Source organism: Podospora anserina, chromosome 1 (genome assembly GCF_000226545.1).
Source record: "Podospora anserina S mat+ genomic DNA chromosome 1, supercontig 6".
NCBI classification, from domain to species: domain Eukaryota; kingdom Fungi; phylum Ascomycota; class Sordariomycetes; order Sordariales; family Podosporaceae; genus Podospora; species Podospora anserina.
The window spans coordinates 835,034-856,438 of record NW_001914851.1 but is presented as its reverse complement, the minus strand read 5'-3'; the positions used below and the strand labels follow the sequence as shown (position 1 = coordinate 856,438).

The 21,405-nt window shown below is 52.8% G+C and overlaps 5 protein-coding genes across 5 annotated transcripts; 2 read left to right on the top strand and 3 right to left on the bottom strand.

Moving 5' to 3' along the window:
* Positions 1-892: 892 nt before the first annotated feature.
* Positions 893-2,197, bottom strand: PODANS_1_23690 (uncharacterized protein; the record flags this gene model as incomplete). Its single annotated transcript, XM_001906660.1, has 1 exon — positions 893-2,197. One exon carries the CDS (start codon positions 2,195-2,197, stop codon positions 893-895), a length of 1,305 nt encoding a protein of 434 aa, XP_001906695.1.
* Positions 2,198-8,631: 6,434 nt separating this feature from the next.
* PODANS_1_23680 (uncharacterized protein) lies at positions 8,632-12,030 on the bottom strand (the record flags this gene model as incomplete). Its single annotated transcript, XM_001906659.1, has 1 exon — positions 8,632-12,030. A coding segment is annotated over one exon (3,399 nt), but the record flags the coding sequence as incomplete, so codon positions are not given.
* Positions 12,031-12,712: 682 nt separating this feature from the next.
* On the bottom strand, positions 12,713-14,492 carry PODANS_1_23670 (uncharacterized protein; the record flags this gene model as incomplete). Its single annotated transcript, XM_001906658.1, has 2 exons — positions 12,713-13,987; positions 14,106-14,492. The coding sequence occupies 2 exons, from the start codon at positions 14,490-14,492 to the stop codon at positions 12,713-12,715; spliced, it is 1,662 nt and encodes a 553-aa protein (XP_001906693.1).
* A 505-nt stretch (positions 14,493-14,997) lies between these two features.
* Positions 14,998-17,425, top strand: PODANS_1_23660 (uncharacterized protein; the record flags this gene model as incomplete). Its single annotated transcript, XM_001906657.1, has 2 exons — positions 14,998-17,016; positions 17,090-17,425. The coding sequence occupies 2 exons, from the start codon at positions 14,998-15,000 to the stop codon at positions 17,423-17,425; spliced, it is 2,355 nt and encodes a 784-aa protein (XP_001906692.1).
* Positions 17,426-18,249: 824 nt separating this feature from the next.
* On the top strand, positions 18,250-20,027 carry PODANS_1_23650 (uncharacterized protein; the record flags this gene model as incomplete). Its single annotated transcript, XM_001906656.1, has 2 exons — positions 18,250-18,452; positions 18,716-20,027. 2 exons carry the CDS (start codon positions 18,250-18,252, stop codon positions 20,025-20,027), a joined length of 1,515 nt encoding a protein of 504 aa, XP_001906691.1.
* Between the last annotated feature and the right edge of the window lie 1,378 nt (positions 20,028-21,405).

Here is a 21,405-nt window from a genome sequence, read left to right as displayed (position 1 = left end):
CCCCCCCCCAAACACCTTTTTCAAAACCCACCTTAAATCAACAACAACCCCCCATTTTAACAATTTCTTTCTTTCTTTCTTACTTTGTCCCTACAAAAAAAAATAATTTTTAAATAGTCGTTTTCTTCAGTTCAAAGAACAGTCCATTTTATTATTCATTATTTTTTTCTTTTAGTTTAGTAAGTTTGCTGGGCCCCCGTTGTATGTGTTTTTTTTTTTGAAACGTGGATGTGGGTATTTGAGATTCATGCCCTCTCTCTCTCTCTCTCCCCCTCTCCCTCGTTTTTTTTTTTTTCGTTCTCCAAAACCCATCAGATTAGATCGGTGTTCCGGATGGTGGTAGCAGCGATGGGATCAGAGATCGAAACCCCTGAAAAATCATCTTCAAGTAAGGTATCAAAAGACGTTATATATGGTATATCCCATAATCCTCCCACATATTCCCTGTTGCAGCCAAAAAAAAAAAAAAAAAAAAAAAAAAGAATGTTGTCACATTTTCCTCCCTCCTTCATTCAGTTACGGTGTCGTAATAACGACGCGGTATAAAAGGAAAAAGAAGAAAAAAAAAAGAAAGAAAAAAAAGACTCCAGTATTCCATGCCAATGATGTAGAAATGCTACCAGTCCGCAAGGACCAAGCTGTTGTGTAGTTGTAAAATAGTCTCTCTCTGATAAACAAGGTCAAGTTCTGTTTTGGTGCCTGCCATGCATCCATTCCGCTTTGCGATCCGTAATAAGATATGATAGATAAAATAAAACCCTCTTCACAGCGCCAAAATTCAGTAGTGAATACTTTCGCCTGCAATGCTCCTTCCTCTCCCCATCCGTCGCCTCGATTAGATTTCAGGATATATATGTATGTCGTCATGACACTTCCTCCAAAGCTCTCCGCTTTATTGAGATTTCATCGCCCGTGTGCTCCTGTACATCAGCCTTGGGGGCAACACCACCTCCACCTCCTCCGCTCCATCGTCCACCTCGAGCTTCATCTCACTGCCCAGTCCGTTGGTCTCGGCAGCCTTCAAGGCATTCAGGTTGTCTTTGCGCATGCTTTGCGGGCGATAGCTCCTGCCCCGAGTCTCCTCGGCATCTTTCTGAAGAGGGGCAGGACTCTCCTTCTTGACACGGTCCATCTCCTTGTCGGCCAGCTCCTTGGTCTCTCGTAGCCGCCGCTGAATCTTGATCACCTCCTCCCCGCAGTCGCCGTCCCGCAGGAATTGATGAGCGGCGTGCTCGCACGTGCTCTGGACAAACTCGAGTCCCTTGTCGAGCTCATCATAGACATCGCTCTGTAGCGGCTTTCCATCGGGTCCAAGGGTGATGTTGCCGCGGGCGCTAGCTCGACCGTAGCCGCGTCCCATGGATGCTCTGGCAGCCATCATCGCTGATGGCCCTCCGCCCATCAATCGTCGTGTGCTGACGTATTGAAGAGCCGGGATTGCCTCGGCGTCAGCGTTGGGGGATGCAGGGGCAGCCACGATGACTCCATCGCCGGCTGCCGGAGTCAAGTCGTTCCCGGCGCCGTCCTTTTTCTCGTCCTCATCATCATCATCGGGCATGTCGAGCTCTGCTAACCGCTTGATCTGAGCTACCTTGGCGGCCATTTTGGCTTTGCGCATCATGTTCCGGCTGGCGCTCACAAACTTGACGAGTTCTTCAAAGAAGATCTGGACGTAGCTGTCATAGTAGACAATGATCATGCTGCGGGTCCGGTACTTTGGCGGGCCGCCCTCGGCGCTGATGACCGAGTCGGTGCGTTGTCGTTTCCTGAGTGTCGCCCGAGCGCGTGCTTGACCGGCCGCTCGCACCTTGTTTTCTTGTCGTTGAATGGCAGACGGCGAGTGCGAGTCGGACGGGCTGGCCGGCGGTTGCTCGGTGCCGGCCTTGGCGGCGGCGGCTCCCGCAGCTGCAGCATCCGCTGTCGCATCGCCATTTTCATTCCGGGTTTCGAGCTGGGGCTGTGGTGTTGATTCCCTTGGGTGCGCCTCGGGCTCATCGCGCGGCCTCAGCGACTCTGTTGAGCCCTTGTTCCGAATCGACTTTGGCGCGCTCGATGACCTCCCGTTCGGCGACTTTTCTTTATCCTTTTCGGCCAGCTGGGCCAGCTCGTTCTGGCGCTGTTCAATCTGGCCGTTGAGCTCATCGAGCTTGTGCAGCCAGTCGGGCACGCTGCTGACGAGATTCTTGAGCGCATCCATGGCCAGATCTTCCTCCTCACCCCCGCCAGCAGCAGTTCTTCGTCGTGGTGTGGCCGTGGTGGGCAATTTGTGGGTGTCGCTAGGGCCGCATGCACCTACGCGACCACAACTTGAAAGATGGGGAATAAAAATATTTACCGCTCTGGGAAACGACCCCTATGCCTCGAGGGCGTGCTTCGAAAACGCGCGTGTGATGTATCCTAGAACACGCGTGCCAGGAGGGGAGTCCCGTGTCAAGACAGGCGGCAAGTTCGGATGAAAATTGAATTGTCGTGTCGTGTCTTTTCGGGGTTCGGACGATTCCTTCAAAGCGCCGCTGTCATTCAAATAATGGGTGTCGCAAGAGTTGTTGTTCTTGTTGTTGTTGTTGTTGTTGTTGTTGTTGTTGTGTTGCTGATATACCCAGCCGGGGTGACAGGTGGTGTGAGAGCGTGCTAGAGGCCAAAAGGCGTGATGTGTCACGGTGCTGTTGTTTGTGTTTGGAGGTGGTCAGGTCGGTGGTTTGGCTGGGTCGGGCGAGGTTTCCTTGTCGGGGCAAGGTGCGTGGTTCAGCTGGGCCAGAAGTGGACTGAAATGGGTGGGCTTCCAGCTTCTTCTTGTCTGCTCCGTCGCGTGGGATTGCAGCGGGTCGAAGGCCAGACTGCGGGCCAAGGGGGAACCCACGCTAACAGGGGGACTAGTGGAGCCAGTGGGTTTGATCCGCGACTAAAAAAGACCAGGGCCGCTGCCGTTCCTTTCCCTTTTTCCTTCTGCGCGCAAGCCTCGGCGTTCGCTTTGCGAGAAAGAAAACAGCTTTGTGCTGACACGACACCACGGCTGACGGACAAGATCAAAATAACAAAACCAACAGGAGACAATTTTGGCAACTCGAGGGTATCGCAAGAGCGAGGTGCCGGGTCTGAAGGCTGCATGTCAATCACGGGCAGCTATCCGTTGGCTCCTTTCTCTGCCCATGCCCATTTCATCTCTCCATAGGGGCATATTTTCAGGCTCGTGCGTGTGTGTTATTATCCCTCTGAATATCTTATACCTGCCACCCCCTGCGCCTGTATTTTCCGTAGATGCTGCGGCCTTCGGTTGTCTCGCATCGCTGACCATTCCTTCTTTTTATGGCGACGCACATGTCGAGCAACCCGTCAGCGATCCATAAACAGGCCAGGTTGGACAGCCTCCCGACCGCTAGTTCTGAACCATTTGATGCTGTCTCTCTACATACATCAGCATCACTGCGGGGAAGCCATCCCCTGTCTACACTGCGGCCAGACGGTTTTGGCCACTGCTTTGCTGTCAAGTTTTCATGGTGGCAGGGTCCTACTCCGCGCTCGTTATGGCAGGCTAGCGTAGGGTGCTACTTGCATGCGGTGTTTCTCGCAGTAAGAATCAGCAACTATAGGCCGGCTGTTGACGTTTATGAGCTGCGGCTTTCGCTTGGAAAGTGCCCGCTTCCATACTCTTGACTCTGCATTTACCCTCTGCACACTGTGCTCAACTCGGCTCCGAGCACGAAAAAAGAATCAGGTCGAAATATTGTGTGCCAGTCAAGCATGTGTGGGTATGCAGCCACAAAGCGGTCAGGGATGGAATCGGACGGGTGTCAAGCCTTTAGCTGCAGGTCGAAGAAGAGAAAGTCGTTTGTGTGTGAGTGTGTGCGTGTGTGTGTGTGTGTGTGTGTGTGTGTGTGTGTGTGTGTGTGTACGTAGTGGTTGTCTGCAGGTAGGCGCGGGCGGGAATGCCCCTCATCTCATCCCTTCTTGTGATCCGCGCGTGTCATCCGCAAGTCAAAAAGCCAAGAATGTCTTTACAACAAACAGTCTCAGATCATAGTGTTTCGAATCTCAACCACGACTTCAAGACCCTCTGCGCCGTCTAGAGTAGCCCGACCTTGCTTCCTCCTCGACCGACCCCTTTTCCTCTCTCATGTTGTGATCGGCAATCGGCTGCTCTCATGACTTGGACTTCAGGGAATCTTGCAGCATATGCAGCATCGACGGATGGAAGTTCGGCAGGCCTCGCATAGGGCCCATCTATTGCCATTTTGCTCCCCGTACTGTGCAAATGCTGGGTTGATGACGGAAGACGGAGCCGCGGGTGAAAGAGTCTGCTCCCGCGCCGGCGCTTGGCCGCCACGGTGACATCGGCCCTCGGAGTTTGGACGTCACAACCGGCGGCTTCAAAAATTCCCTCGCCCGTTGCCCTCGCAGCTGCCCATTCATCCTTTCGACGGTGATCAGCCGATGCGTTTGGGTAGGTGTCTTCTTTCTTCGAGATCAACTGGAACGCTATAGCCACCACCAACAAAGAGCAATGTAGCACCACGAGATACTCGAGAATAGGGGTGCGTATGCAATGTCCAAGTTGTGTAACGCGGGGTAGATTTTCACTGCCGCTGCCCAGTCTTTTATTCGATGAGATACGATTGCCAGCACCCGCACTTGTACAGCGCTGTTTCATTCGCGAGCACGGCAATATCGAAAAGGCCGCCGTCTACGAGATCTCCTTGCTACTAGTCGAAACTGATGAAAATCACTCCAGCAGTGGCAGGTGCTTGGCTGGGGTTGCGGAGCGGCGCCAGCCGTTGAAACAACGCGCGCTCCCGTCGACTTGGCTTTCGGCCTCTTCCCCACCGGCGCCTCCATCTCCAGTCTTTCTGACATCTGAAGCTTGAAGGATCCATTGTTGAGGGCTTTCAGAAGATTCATTCTCGAAAATCCCCGCACCCGGTTCGGCAGACGATTCAAGTTCAAAACCTGCCGATCTCTTGGGCCAAGCGAGGCTGGCAGGCCGTTACAGTGCGCTCTGCAGCTGGTTGCTCTCAGAACGGTAGGTATATCACGGCCTGTTTTGGTTCTGCAGAAGCCATGCATTTTTGAGTTTTATCTCCAAAGACGTCTTGACACGTGCATTTCCAAGAGCTCTGGACTTTGGCCAGGTCCGCAGCCCCCTCCCGCCTTCACCTCGTCTTCCTTTGCACCCGGCACAGTTTCAACTGCCATATTTTCACTGTTCATGGTTGCGGCTTTGGGCATATCGAGTCGCATAACCTACATGGCTGTTGTGGCCGAACCAGTCTTCTTAATGACATTTCATCCGAATCCCGACATGATGTTCCCCTTACATATGCGACGGTGACATCTCTGTTAATCAGGCAAAGTAAGCCCCTTGCAGCTAAAAAGTCCCCCGGCGAGAAGCGCATCCTACAGTCCAACGGTTTCGAGCAACATATCGACACTGGCTCGGATCTTTAGAAGCCTGACCGCTCTTTAAGTGCTTTGGCGACTCGTATAAGGTATCGTTACAGCAGCTGGCTCCTGCAGATCGCATACAACAGTACGCGGTAGGAGGCGTCAAGAGGACGGACTAAACTCCGTCGAGCTTCGGCAGTAGGTATAGCCCCGCTCCAATTTCCATTCGCTGCTTCGTAGCACACACACGTCATTGATATTCTTGCTCTTCCAACTCTGCTCTGCTTGCAATGCCGTGATTGCTTCGGTTTCACTCGCACGGCGCGCGCGGAGGAAAGCCCTTATTTGCCATCAAATTGTCAAGCCACCATCAGGACAAGAAAAGGAGCCCGTCCCCCAGGAACAATCCAGCCAACCGCGTTAAGTTTTGCCATTTTTTGGGCAACCGGGCGCGGGATGTCCTGGTGGGTTGTGTCAAGCACTCAAAAGACGGTTTGGAGCGCGGGGGTGTGTGTCTTCATTTTTCACCGAAGCTTGACCAGAAGCCCCTCACAACCACCCCCCTTCCCTCCCCTCTCAGGTTGTTCTACACAACCACCTCGCCAATCTTTCCTCACATTTACCCTATCCCTTTTTTGAAACAAGATGCAAAAGAAGCCAAGGAGCCAGCGTAAAAAAGGCTCGTCACGTTCCGCAATTCGCTTCCCACCTTGCTTCATCAATTTTTAGAACATCTGACGCAACCCAAGAATCTTGCAAATGCACACACTTAGAGAGGGGGGAAGCAAAACAAGGCAAAAATAACCCTATATCGCATTCGTCTCGGGCGGGCAGTAGCAGGAGGGAACAACACATGACGAGCATGACGCCAGGGAGCGTTCTTGGCCGTTATGAAATGCCCCATCTGTGACATTGTAGATGAAAAGTCTGTGGATTGGATGCAAGCAAGGGACTGGGAGAGAGGTGAGAGTTCCTCCGTGTCTGACTTTTCACAAGCAAAATAAACACCCATCAGGATATCATCATGAGATCGAGACGAGAAATGAAATGCGTGGGCCGAATGTAATCCTCACGCTTGCGAATCGCACCTTCATCTCGATCGATAGCGCGGCCCCTGGACTGGACACAACAGTTGACAAACGCCTCTTCCGCCCTTGCTACGTCAACGGCGTCTCCCCACCGAGCATCTTTTTTTTTCTTTTTCGTTTGTTTTTTTCGTATATGTGTGCGCGCGCGATCGTATCACCACAAAAGCAAGATCCTGCCTCCTCGTGGTTGCGCTGCCATGTCTCTCTGATATGGCCTGTGCACCAGACACCCCAAGTCCCCCACCGCAGCTCCCTTGGCCGTATACACAAAATCTTTCAAGCGAAAGTGCCAAGAAATGGACAGAAACATCAAAGAAAAGAAAAAAAGCCCAACGGATAGGAAGCGTTGGATCCTATCAGTTGATAGTGACGACGACACCGATGATACACATAACAACGGAAATTCCGTGAATAATGTAGGTGGAAGAAGGATCTGGCAGGAGTTTGTTGTCCAATTAATCCAGCCCATTTTACGATCTAGTGTGGCATCAGGGATATGCCCCGGCGTCAAAGGGGCCACAGGCCTCACACGTGGGCAGTGGGTTTTCCCGTTGAGAGGAACCCTGTCGGGGGGAAAGTCACGAAAAGGAAGAAAAAGAAGATCAAAGGGTCGGGGTTTGTTGGTCGGGCGCCCGTGGGTCACGAGGTGGATTCGCAATCCGGAGGTAATTTTGAGTTGATTGGATAGGGTGGAATTGTTCTCGATATTAATCGGCGACCTGGGAAAGGTTGGACGCCGGCACGGCTCGCAGGTCTTGGTTCTTTTCGTTTTTTTTTTTCTGGTACGAAGTACGATGTGACTGAGGGGTTAGGTAAGCAAATTGTTAGCAGGGGAGGAGTTCTGGTGTGACGGTCAGAGAGATTCCATCCCGTGTTCGCATGAGGTGGTACGAATATGGGTAGATGCACAATCAGAAGGGACGACAGGTGATATTTAATATGGAAATGTTTGAAGATCAGGTCTTGTGATGCGGTTTTGAACATGATGGGCGTTCACGACATATACATATATATAGATACAAATATATATAGATACAAATATATATATATATATATATATATGTATATGTATGTATGTATCGAGACGAGCTTTTACGTTCAAGGTAACACCAAAGCTTTGTGGGAGTCGAGTGCCTCTTTGATGGTGGGGAATTGCATCGAGAGCTTGAGAGTGTGGGGAAAGCTTGTGAAGCTTGTGAAGAGCAAGAGCCAACCCCTCCAATGTCTTCAGTCCCTCTTTGCACAGATACCCTCACAATTCGATCTGAGCTCACATCTTCCAATTGTAAACACAACTATTTACACAACAAGTGAAAGATCTTTTGTGATAGTGGACTCCTTTGGCCCCAGTTGCCTTCGAAGAATGTAACCCCCCTTCCCGTCCTCCCGACATCAGATGTCACTCGAGCACCCTGCAATGATCAAAGCGGTTGATGAGGCATATCACACAGCACGAACAACACACAACACTCGACAAGTTCCAGATCGAAGAAATCAAGACAGATAAACTGCTAGGTTTTGCATTGACCCCATCCGATCCCAGTCTCGCTCTCGGTTTCGGGTTGTTTGACGACGGGAGCGAGAGAGAGCCGTAGCTTCGCCTTGAGCAGCCAGCCAGCCAGCCACAGACAACACATTGCTAGTGATGCCAGCCCTTGTGGAAAGAACAAAGTCATCGACCTCGGTCCGATCAGAACCCTCTCAGTTATTATTCTCACCACCGTCCTGTAAAAATAAAGTGCCCAATCTGACTTGACTTGACTTGACTTCGACAAGCCCCCATCCGATTGGCCCGGATGCAAGCCCGTAGCTTCAACAGCCACAGAACGGGGTCTTGGCTTGGTTTCCCCACAAAGAACTTTCCAATCGTATGCCAGCCCTGTTTTCCTATTTGATCTTTCAAGGACACTAAATGACGGCAACCGAGCGTTGGCAGCGTTGGCGGTGAAATGATTGGTGATAGTGATGATAATAATACGTGGCTGTAATGATATGGTGATCTACTGCTTCAGGACAGCTTATCTCAGGATGAGATACGCATGGGGAATAATTTTTGCGCAGCGGGCCGTCAGCAAGCCTGTCGGTGTGCCATTCGCCATCTCAATACCATTTCTCTAGATGTTCGCTTCACGTACCCGGCGAAATCCCGTGTGGAAGCTATCTATCAGGCACCTGTTAACCCCAGCTCGTTGACCAGCTGCTGGATCGACCCCTTATTGGTAGCTCCCCAATCAGTACCAAGCAACTTCCCCCCTTTTTCCTCCTCACCGTTACTGCCGCTGCTGTACACCCTCCAAAGCTGATCAACAACCGCACTCCTCACCCTAGGCCAAGGATGTACCATCAACGCTCCCAGTCTTTTCTTGGCTTCCTCTCTCCCCTCCCCTTCCCCCTGTAGAACAACTCCGCCATACAGCCCAATACAGGCCTCCAGTTTCCTCACATTCCCCGTTTTATACGCCGCCTTTTGCACAAGCAGACACAGCGTCTTCCAGTTTATCCCCTCAGGAGAGACAACAGACATGTCAAGCAAGAATCTCAACACTTCCAGTGTCGGGACCAGCACCCTGTCGTTTTTCTGATGAGTCCTCAGGTTCGATATCAGAGCGGTGACGATGTCCAGGGTAATGTCAGGGGAGGCGAGACAGTGCGACAAGAGAGCGGATCTGGTGGCGATGACAAGCTCTTCGTTGCCCGTGTCTGCCGAGGAGACGTAGCCTGACAACAGGGGGCAGAGCCATTCTTGGGGGTTGGAGAACAAAGTTGACGAAGAGACAGAATCGAGGAGCTTGGAGGGGAGGGAGAGGAGTGAGGTGAAGTACGCGGTCGAGGAGAAGGTTGTTTGGAGGAACGGGGCTCTGAATCTGATAGAAGAAAGGTTAGCGTGATGTGACAAGGGGGGACGCCGGAAAACATGCTCTGGTTTCAAGACTAGAGAGAGGGCAACCTGGGCCTCTGCGCGCACTCTGTCCAGTTTCTCTGCTGCCAGGCGCAGGATCCTCAGGATTAAACCTTCGACCAAAGGCCCAGAAGGTGGCTCTGTCCACAAGGCTTTTGTCGCCCGGATGGCTTGGAACCTCACCATAGAACCAACATCGCCTTGTGCCGTGGTGGTGTAGTCATCCAGGCCCTCTGCTATCAGAGGTAGGAAAATATCCGTATTGTCCCTCAGCAAACCGCTCTTGCTGTTGCTCCTCGTAAGACTCTGAAGGACAGCAACATGAACATCGGTATATGGATCCGTGTTCCACCTCTCCACAAATGAATCACAGATCAAGTTCTTGATTTGAACCGTTTGGAGGGTGGAGGCTATCGAGTAGGACATGGCAAGTGCAGAGAAATGCCCGCCCCATGTGGCAACTCTGGATGATGTCGGGCGGTGCCGAACAATTCCTGCCCACTCCCTGACAATTTCTTCGCGCTCACCATCGTCGCTAAATATGAGCATAGTGAGAGCTGCGTCTGCGGCAGGTGTGATCAGGTCCGGCTCTTGCGTGAGAAGCCACTTTGCCAGGTATGTTCTCGTGAGCTTGACAAATCCCTTGACTGGGCCTTCTCTTTCTCCTAGGGCCCTCACCAGCTGGGTGATCTCGCCTGCGTTTTCTTCTATCAGTTCTGGCCCAGATACTATTGCTGTGGGCGAATTTTGAACACCGGAAGTGGACATAACAGCTTGGAGGATAGGGGCCGCAGAAATTATCAGCCTGCTGGCTCCTTCCGCGACAAGTTCTGGACGCCGATAAGTCTTTGCGTTGCAGTCTTCGAGAATTTCGAGCACCCCGTCTGCGGAAGAGTTGACAAAGCTGATGAGACTTTCGCTTTTGTAATCCGCCTGCCCGCCGACAACTTTGGGAAATCCATCGAACACACCAGCTATACTCATCAACAAGCCATGTCTTTCCTCCACCTGACGCGCTTGGAGAGATGTTAAGACGCCTTTGGCTAAGCTGACTGATTGTCGAAGCCTCTTGAGGGGATCCGGGGTTGTCAAGGCCAACTCTGCAGTCAACGCCCCGAAAGAAGCCCCGACCGCCCGTCTGGAAGCAGCATCAACATCACCGACACCTCGCCATCCGAGCAACGCCTCCAGTATAGCCTCGCCATATCGTGGCGAAAGCTTGGTGACACCCAGAGCAACCTCCTGGAGCGCTCTGGCTCTCAAGGCAACAGCGTGATAGTCCACCGTTTGCACAACCCAGATGCCTTCTGTGACTGTGTCGGGATGTCGCCCGATCAGCTCTTGGAGCGCAGCTGAGGAGCCACGTCTGATATTGCCCGCAGGATCCAGGCAAGCAGCCGCAACTAGCCCCGTAGCTGTGATTTGCAAGACAGAGCTACCCGGAGCATGCGCCCCTATGATCATGGACTCTGTCGGGACCGCAAGCAGTTCTTTCGTGGTGTATCTCCTGGCCATGGCCCATATTCCAAAGCATGCTGCATCCCTGACGTTTGTCCCCGACGAGCTTCCCGAGAGAGCTCTGCGTTCAAATGACAGTCCTGTAATAAGTGCCTGGACGATCTCGGCCAGCTGATCGGCCGGTGGTGACCTCCGATACAACAGGTGTGAGAGGGTGAGCATCAACCCATGCCACTCCAACGGGTTGACCGCACTCAAGTCCTTCTTTCCAGGCGTCTCTCTACCCTTCAACACATTCTTGTTCAGTCCCTCCAGCACGGCCTCCACGACCTGGCTGGCCATGTACTGATCCAACCTCAACGCAATGATGCTCAGCGCCTTGCTGGCCGCAAACCTCACGGGGGTGTCATTGTCCCCAAGACAATCCAACAAAAACCCAATCGTTGTTTCCACCAGCCCCAACCCGACAATATCCTCATACAAATCCTTGTTTTCCCTCAAAAACAACACCGCCACGGCCCTTATAACCTTGATAACCGCCTTCCTTGCCAACGCAGACGCCATGACGCTCTCCTGACTGTTCTCAGCAGCCCCATGAACAGCATGAAAAACCATCACCAAGTACGGATCCATATCCGACGTATCCGCCGAAGAAGTCAACACCCCCGCCAGAAAGCTCAACACACCAATGTAATGATACGGCGTCTTCTCCTGCTTTGGCCTCAGCGCTTTGAGCGCCCACCTGACCATAGCATCCAACACTCCCAGTTCTTGCATGTCCCTCCTCAGCGCCAACCTGACCAGCAGAGCCTTGGCCGCGTCTCTTTCCTTCCCCGGGCTAGCCAGATACCGAATCGCCAGAGGCAAGACCCGAACCGTGATTCCCGGTAGTTTCTCCCACTGCAGGTCCAGCCCCTCCACCACCGTCTTCTTCTCTTCGTCTTCGTCTTCATCATCCGCATCCTCGTAGTTGTTTGATGAAATGGTGGCCAGGTCAAAAGGCGCAAACAGCAAATGGCTCAACCACAGCAGCCCGACATACCTCTCTTCCCATGTTTTGGTTTTTTGGCATTGTTCTGTAAATGACAGCAGGGGTTCCAGCCAGGAGACTTCGTTCCCGAGGAACCGTACCACGACCTTTTCACCGCGAATCTTGCAGAGGGTGTAGATTATTTTGCTGATGGCCTGGGTCAGCGGGATGAGGAGCGCTTCTTTTTCGGGGTTGGCGGTGTCGTAATCGTTGGAGAGTGAGTGAGACGAGGTGGCGGCGAGGTTGAGCGAGGAGACAAAGGCGGAGGAGAGGAGGGAGATCCATCTGGAGAGGTGGGGGTCGAGGAGCTGGGGGAGTTCTTGGAAGGGGTCGAGGCACTTTTCTGGTTACTTTTTTGCGTTGGATAGTGAGTTGATTGGGTACATACACCGGCGATCAACCCGTCTGCTTCTCTTGCTGTGACTTGCTTCCTCACTTTTTGGGAGCTGTCCCCGCTTCGCTGCCGACGAAACAAGAACAGGGGGAGACGCGTGTCAAATTCGGATATGAGGTCTGCTGAGACCTTTTGGAGTTTGATGTCGGAATCTTCCACTGGGGCGTCCATTTCTGTAGCTTTTTGGCGTTGAAGTGGTGCTGAAAGTGAGGGAGATGGAGGGGCTGTGAGCTGTGTGGTGAAGTCAAAAGTGGGTCCAGGCATTCGCAGCGACTTACAGAACATCAAATCAGGCAGCTACGAATTCTCATTTTCATGATTGCCTGAAGCAGAATGAGAAGTGAAGTATACAGAATCACATGCCAGAAGATAATCTTCATGTTGAGCAAGGAGTAATAGTTTGATATTAGATAGTCACCGCACCTCTTGATGAGACTGGTACCTCGGTTCTCTCAAGCAAGCAATTAATCATCCTGAACCAACTCCTTGATCTCCTCCCTCCCACCGCCTGGTGGCATAGCAAGGCCTGTCCCTCCTTCAGCCAACTTTTCATCCTTACTCCCACCTCTCCCCAGCCCCAAAGACCAGAAGCCAACCTCATCGACAATGTCATAGAGAATGTCCTCTACTATTTGCTCGTCATATCTATCCGCCAATGCACGTGGCTGATTTTCTCCCGCTTCTGGCTTCTGGCTAGCATCACCTTCGGCCACAATCACATCCTCCCCTTGCGGTTGTTGCTGTGAAAATTCAGGCGGAGGATACCAGAAATTGGGCCCAAAATTGCACTCAACGGCACCTCCTCTAAAGACACTCACGGCAGGATAATACCCCACCGACCCATCATCAAGCACATCTCTGCCGCCCAACACGCCGGCCCCACCGCTACCGCCAGCTTGTTGGTTGTTCACCATTCTTGACGCTGGGGGCAAGAAAGCTAACAGATCGGTGAAGGGAGTACCCATAAACTTCCCATTCTTGTAGACCTTGATGTATGAGTTGGGAAGGGTGCGCAACGCTGGAGAGGTGTGATTCGGGTTGGGAGGTTCGGAGGAATTGTTAGGTCCCGAACTTGGATTCATCAACTCTTCCAACTCTTTGGTGGTGTGGTAGTCGATCTTTTCAAAGTAGATGTGAGCTTTGAAGCGGATCGGAATACGGTCGCGGATGATGTTGGGGTACTCGCTGATGCCGTCGGGATGGCCTTCGTCTTCAGCGATGAGATCAACAGCCGGGTTGTAGTGCCCTTGAACGACTTTTCTGTGCAGCCGCTCGGAAGGTAATTGGATCTCGAGACCAATCACGTCTCCTTCTTTGATGTCCTCGCCTTCGGGGAAAAAGTCTTTGGGTCGAGACATGTGAATCTTCTGGCCAGATTTGTCCCGAATTCCATAGCTGTAAGCGTCAAACCCAACCGGCGCATCGAGGGAGGCTTCCCTACGCGCAAATCCGAGACGAATGTGCCCATGGGATTCTGGATCGCCTTCGTTTTTTTTCTTCAAAATTCCACGAGTGACCTTGCACTCCCAGTACCAACGCCCTTCCCTTACTGCGACATTGGCACGAGCCATCCGGAAGCCCTTATCAGAGGTCACATGTGTGCCTTGCTGGTCGAAATACATGTGCGAGGCGGCATCTTCGAAATTCAGGTGGGCGCCATACGGTTCTGGCTCAGTGTTGCGATAGTAGAACATGGAAGGAAACGTAGGATCGGCAATACAGTGGGTGTAGTGGAAGTTCTTCTTGTTGTAGACACTGCAATGATGTTAGACAAGCTCTTCACCAATAGGAGGTAGAGAATACTTACTGATCTGACGTCTCGTAGAACTCAATTGATCTCCCCTCGGAATCTTGTACCTCGTGATGGCTGGTGAATACTGGCCCACGCGGAAGGTCGAAGTCGGTGATCTTTGGGGGCGCGAGCTTGTATCTCAAGGGCGCCATCTCACCAGGTTGCTCTTTCGGCTTGGGTGTTGGTGAAGCCCTCGAGCTGTCACCTCCCGTGGCGCCCTTGGACTCTCTCTTTTTGAGAGACTCCTTTTTCGTCCGTTTCTCTCGTCCCATGGTTGTTCCTTCTTCTGCTGGTGGCTGAATCTGTACTTTTTGGGATTTCCCATCGGGATTGAGGGGCGAGGGAACGGCGGGACTGTGGGTGTCGTCTGGGAGCGCACGCTTTTGAGGTATAGAAGAGATCAAGGAAGGCGTGGTCTCACTTGGAGGTTGCGGGGAGCTTGGGTCGGCCATTGTTGCGGATTTGCTCACGCACTGGTTTCTATTGTATCGACGAAAAGATGCTCTGAGTAGAGAACAGCTCTATCAATGGCGCAATACATTCGCTTTTTGACGTAGAAACTGTTAACGAAAGAGAAAGAAAAAAAGGCAACGCTCTATACTGTTCGATCAAGTGGAATGGAAGGTTTGGCTGAGTATATACCCGAAAATTAGTCGCCGTTGAGATTGCGCTTCGGTGGTTGAGATTCTGTCAATTGGAAGTTGGAAGCAAGTCAGTTGCGACGCGCTGGGAGACGCGGGCTGACAAGGATCAAAAGACTGCCAAGAGCCATCTTGAAAAGCTTGTGTGGGTCCTTACATCTGGATTTCCACCCAATCAAATGGTGCAACGCCCAGTCGTCAAACCAAGCCTCGCGCGCAGCTTCGCCTTCCACTTTTCCGTGACTTGCCTGTTCCAACTTTTTCAACATTCCACAATCATCGCCAACCGGGCCCATCAAACCGACCAGTAAACAAGATGCCCGTGGTAAAAGGAGGTGTATGGACGAATATCGAAGATGAAATTCTCAAGGCGTCCGTCAGCAAGTACGGGCTGAACCAGTGGGCGCGTGTCTCGTCGCTCTTGGCCCGGAAAACACCAAAACAGTGCAAGGCAAGATGGAACGAGTGGCTCGACCCCAGCATCAAGAAGATCGAGTGGAGCAAGGAGGAGGATGAAAAGTTGTTACATTTGGCAAAGTTGATGCCCACGCAATGGCGCACTATCGCCCCGATTGTCGGCCGCACTGCCAACCAGTGTCTCGAACGCTACCAGAAACTCCTCGACGAAGCCGAACAACGAGAAGCCTCGTCCCTCGGTCTGACCGGTCCCGATGGAGGAGAAGCCCAGGCACCATCCGCCGATGATGTTCGTCGTTTACGCCCTGGCGAGGTGGATCCCGATCCCGAAACGAAGCCTGCCCGACCCGACACCATCGATCTCGACGAGGACGAGAAGGAAATGCTGAGCGAGGCGCGCGCCCGTCTTGCCAATACACAGGGCAAGAAGGCCAAGCGCAAGGCCCGTGAACGACAGCAGGAGGAGTCCAGACGGCTGGCAGCGCTTCAGAAACGACGAGAGCTGAAAACGGCCGGCATCAACATCAAGGTGACAACAAGGAAGAAGGGGCAGATGGACTATAATGCCGATATTCCGTTCGAAAAGAAGGCTGTACCTGGATTCTACGATACGACTGAGGAGATTGCGCGCAATGAGTGGCAGCGAGCCCATTTCGACCCCAAGAAGCAGCAAGTTGGCAACAAGCGGAAGGGGGAGGGCGATGAGGAAGGTGATAGGAAGCGAAAAAAGAATGAGGGGCCCTCGCAGTCGATGCAGGCAGCGCTCAAGGCTGGTCAGATGCAGAAGATGCGCGAGGCAGAGCAGAGCAGCAAGAGGAGAGCGCTAGTGCTTCCAGCCCCTCAGGTTGGCGAGGGTGAGTTGGAGGAAATCGTCAAGATGGGCATGATCGGAGAAAGGGCAAGCATGATGGCTCGCGAGAGCGACAATGATGCCACCCGCGGCTTGGTTGGCAACTACACAACGCTCAACACCAGCGCGCCGATCAGAACACCTCGAGCTCCCGCGCAAGAAGACCACATCGCGAACGAGATCCGGAACATTAGAGCCTTGACTGAGACGCAGTCATCTCTGTTGGGTGGTGAGAACACCCCTCTCCATGAGGGTGCAGGTTCAACCGGGTTCGAATCGGTAGCGCCACGGAGGCAGGTGATAGTCACGGAAAACCCGCTGGCAACCCCTTTCCGGTCGGGCGCAAATGGGGTCGGCGCTACTCCAGCCAGGGTTGGCCAAACTCCTCATCGCACGCCTCGCGATAGCTTCGCGCTGAACGCCAACGATGATGAAATGTCCATGGTTGGAGGAACCCCTAACGACGCCAGACTGCGCGATCTATCTCTCCGACACCAACTCAAGGAAAGACTTGCCGCCCTTCCCAAACCCAAGGAAACTGACTGGGAATTGGAACTGCCGGATGAGCAACAGGAGCCGGCTGTTGCGCAGGAGACGGAGGAGGATGCGGCGGAGCGAGATCGCAGAGAGCGGCAGATCCGCGAAGCCCGCGAGTACTTGGAGCGCAAGAGACGGACCCAGGTCATGCAAAAGGACTTGCCAAGGCCAGTATATGTAGACTGGAAAGCTACATTCGCAGAGCTGAGCAAGAGTGACGAGAGTGAGGTGGAGAAGCTGGTGGCGAAGGAAGCGGCCCTGTTGATGGCACATGATGCGACCAAATACCCACTTCCAGGGGCGCCACCAAACGTGAAGCCGGTGGATATCGCCCGTTTCGAAGATGATTCTCTAGAAGAGGCTCGTCTTCAGATTCTCATGGAGATGAGGGAAAAGCCGAAGCCGGAGGCTGTCCAGGCAGTGTACAACAGGAACAATACCAACGCCCTGTTGCTGGGTCTTGGGTGCTATGACGATGAGGATGACAGCGAGGAGGAGCGAAACATTGCCATCATGCGATCGGCACTGGACGTAAGTTCTTCCACACGTCTCCCACACACAGGGGCGGAAAACTCAAGAATCTGTATGGGCTAACATGATTCAGACTGCTATCGACGCCTTGATTGCTTCCGCAGAGAAGGGCAATAAGCTGGAAAAGAAGTTGAATCTGCACTTGGGCGGGTACAAGAACCGGGCCGAGATGCTGCGCAAGAAGATTGGGGAGGCCCACGAGGCTTTGGAAAAGGCCAGGGCTGCGCTGAGTGGGTTCAAGGTCCTGCAGACATCAGAGGAGGCCGCGATTCAAAGACGTCTTGGAGCTCTCAGGGCCGAGGTTGCATTTGTCAGCACCAGGGAGAGAGAGGCACAGGAGCAGTACCGGAAGATGAGAGCTGAGCTAGAGGAGCTGACACTGAATGGAGGGAGGATCAATGGGCATTAGAAGATGGACCACAGCAAGACAATAATGTATAGATAACAGGCATATCAGCATGTGTCATGGCCATGAGACAAGACATGACTCAAAACGGAGTTTCCATAGTATCATCTGTTGGGTTAGGGTTGGGCGAAAATGAAATGCAGGGGCATGCAATGAGCAGATTAAGAGACGAGCTTAAACACTCCCGTGGCTATTTTGGGGTCCCGTTCATGCATCTAGAAATTCCCGAAGGTTTCCTGTTTTGACGATGGACGTCGTCGTGCCTCTCCCGTGGTTGCACGCTGAGGGCGACCCCCTGCTGGCAGAACAGGTGGGTGCGCTGAAGGACGCCATCAAGGTGTAACAAGACCGCTGATTGGCTGTGGTGATCGTGGCCCCAAAGGCAACCTCCACGACATGCTGCCTGCTGAGTCGATGATACGTGACATTGGGACGCTGATGTAGCCCAAAGAGGCAGCGTATTCAATATTGCTCGTCACAGGCCAATATTTTGGCAGACTCGAAGGTGTTTTTTTTATATATGTTTCTGTTTCCCTCTCTTAGCGGCAAATGCTTCAAGGGGGGAAAGATTCCATCGCTCTTGAATATCGAAGGTGCCCGTCCGTCGTCGCTCCTGCCGTTTACCAACAGCTATGGGAAGCACTCCGCCACTTAGCGACTTTCCCAGGGTTATTTTGTTTTGAATTCTTTCCAAGCAACAATCTTTACGCGTTCAGCACGTTTTGGTTCCTCTTGGACCATCGACAGCCGTTACCCGAAGTGTTAGAAGCATCTCGTTCTCCTACAGCATCTGTACCCCCCCTTGTTTCCTTTGTACAGTCGTCAACATGGGTTCGACGCTTGAAATCGACAAGTTTCTCGAGCCACTGGCTATCGATGTCCAGAAACTCTCTGGGCTCGCTCGCGAGATGGCCTCGACCTTTGGCAAGCTCTCAGCCGAGTCGTCGGACATGTTCCTGCCCACCCCAATCTCTGAATCGATCTTATCCCCCGAGGTGAGCGCTGGCCAGGACGGCAGTGATAGCGGTCGGTAAGTTTATCATCTCATGAATCTTGGCTGAGGTTGCCCAAAGGAGCAGGAGATGTATTGCTTCTAGGCGAATGTAACGGACGAGTCGGCTCCGGTCGGCAGCTGCATAAAGTGCGGGGGTTGATACACAGACGAAGCGATGAACAAGATGCTGACACTTCATCTTCACCAAACAGTTACCTCGCCATTGACATGTAAGAAAACCCAAGCCACACTCTCCTGGTTCGGTTAGACTTCGGAGAGCTGGGATTAACGTTTCTTAGTGGCGGAACCAACCTCCGTGTTGGGTTCATCGAGCTTCAGCACAATTTGGTTGTGGATGACGCTGGCGTGCCCAGCACCTCCCGCAAGTTGAACCGCCTTCTCGAGCACTCCTGGCCCATCGGTGAAAGTCTCAAGAACGAGAATTCGGAGAGTTTGTTCTCATGGATTGGCGACCGCATTGCACATGTTGTCCGCAAGGGCTGCGATGCCTTCAGTCTTTCTCCTGACCAGGACCTTCCCCTGGGTGTCACGTTCAGTTTCCCCATGCACCAGACCTCACTGTCCGAGGCCAAACTGATGGCGATGGGAAAGGGTTTTGCCATCACGTCTAACCTGGATCTCGGTGGCCACCTGACCACTGGTTATGAGAAGCACAAGACTGCTGACATGCCGAACATCAAGATTGCTGCGATTGCGAACGATTCCGTGTCAACTCTTGTCTCTTTCATCTGCCAGTTTCCCGCCAAAGCCCATCAGAAAGCGGCCATGGGCGTCATTGTCGGCACGGGCTGCAACGCCACCATTCCCCTGAAGCTTTCTACCCTGCATGAGAGCAAGCGCCCGGCTTCCATCAACGTCTTGCCCGGTCAAGATGTGGCTACAGCCAAAATTGCTGTCAACACCGAGTGGAGCATCAACGGCTCTGCGCCTCCTCTCCGCAAGTTTGGTCTGATCAACAAGTGGGACGAGGAGCTTGACAGGGCCGGAGAGATTCCCGGCTTCCAGCCTCTTGAGTACATGACTGCCGGACGCTACCTGGGCGAGCTGGGCAGAATCATGTTTCTTGACTACTGCATCAATGTCCTCAAGCTGGCTGTCTCTACGCTGCCAAGCAAGCTTCGTAAGAGGTTTGGCCTCACCACCACTTTCTTGAGCCACTATTACCACAACAGCCCCAACGGTAGCATGGCCGACCAGCTGAGCAACGAGTTCCCGGCCGAGCATCCCGAGTTTGAGTGGACCAAGACGCTCGAGGCCGTCCTGCACAAGATTGCCGTGGCGATTCAGAAGAGAGCTGCCGGCATCATTGCTGCTTCGACAATTGGTTTGCTGATGTGTGCCGAGGAGATCCCGGAGCCTGGTGCTATTGGGAAGAAGGACATCACTGAGTTGGTGGTTGGATACACTGGTGGGTGCATTCAGCACTTCCAAGACTACTTGGCCGACACACAGGCCTATCTGGATAAGATTTTGGCGTTGGAGTTTGATGGGAAAGCCCCTATTCGTGTGGTCTTGCATCCCTGCCACGATGGCGGTATCACCGGCGCCGGCGTTTTGGTGCCTGCTGCTTTGGCCAGCATGCGTACCTGATGTCTTTTTGAGGCATGCGTTCTGTCATCTGAGGCGTACCGAGGTTCTTTTGAGACCTAATTAGATTCTTTCTGCGCGTATCTAGACGTTTTTGAGGCCCATTTGTTTGCTAGATAGGCCTCTTTGAAGAGGTTACAGGCGTCCTGGAGATATAGGAGGGCCTTTTTCATGCAGACCAGGCCTAATTGCATTTGAGGAAGGCATGTTTGGTGTTGAGGGAGGCATCGAATCGATTTTCCTACGCATATTGTGACTTTTTCAAAGCCCTATTCTGATCTTTGATCCCTTGGGTCGTCGTTGATATGTGTGAAACTGTCCGTGTCACATCTCCGTCTGTCTTTAACATCAAAGGCCTCCAATTATCTTCAAAGGCCGTACCGTTCACCTTGTTGACAGCACCCATCGGGGATATCCCCGCACATACATGTCACACATCCAAGAATGCAGTCTCGGAATATTGGTCATTCGTCCTATTTCACTGCGGAAGAGGGGTGGCTCTGCATGATGCAAGTTGACAAGTTGCACCCTTAACGTGGTAGCTGAGAAGACGCAAGGTGATTGGACAAAGGTGATGAGAGGCAAGTTTTGAGGTATGGTGTGGGACTGGTGTGTGGGGGGGATATGTATCGTCGGCGCCGCATCGCAACCGAACGACAGGAAGCAAGGGCGAAGGCGTCATGGTGTTAGTGCGGGTTTGGATGCATAACGCCATACAAATATCACACAAAGCCGCCACCGAGAATCGGAGATGGGTTGAGGGGGGGAAGGGTTTAACGGAGTTTATTGAGTTGTACGAATACCCAAAATATGTAGTGTGACTTGAGTGTGAATATTTGTGGTTTCTTTTGTGTCTGTCTGTCTGTCTGTCGATGGTGTGAACGCAAACATCATGAGCTCTCAGGAAAGACCGCCGCACCGTGAGGTGTACCTCTACCGAAAGAACCCCTGGGAAAGTGACAAAAACTCTGAATCGTCAGAATCTCTCTCCTCGTCTGACGACTCCAGCGACGATGAAACCACCAACCCATTCGACCTCTTCCTCCCCGGTTCTCGACCGCAACAACCCCCTTTTCGCATCCCCCGTCCTCACTATGCTTCCACTCCCAGCAGCAGCACCACCATCTCCTCGGCCTCCTCCTCGTTTCCCTCCCAGCCCAAAAAAACCGAGTCCACCCCCCTCCTCCCGTCAAGCGCTCCCAGCAAATCTCCCTACCTCTCCGGCCTCTCCCGGCCCCGCTTCTGGCTGCTGTTCGGCCAGATAATTCTCTCCCGTAAGCTCAGCCCGTCGTCTTCCTACCCACCCCCCCCCCCAAACGGGCAGAATGGTATTGATTGGACCCGCACATTGCTTTTTATGCCGCAGAGCACCAACCCCGTT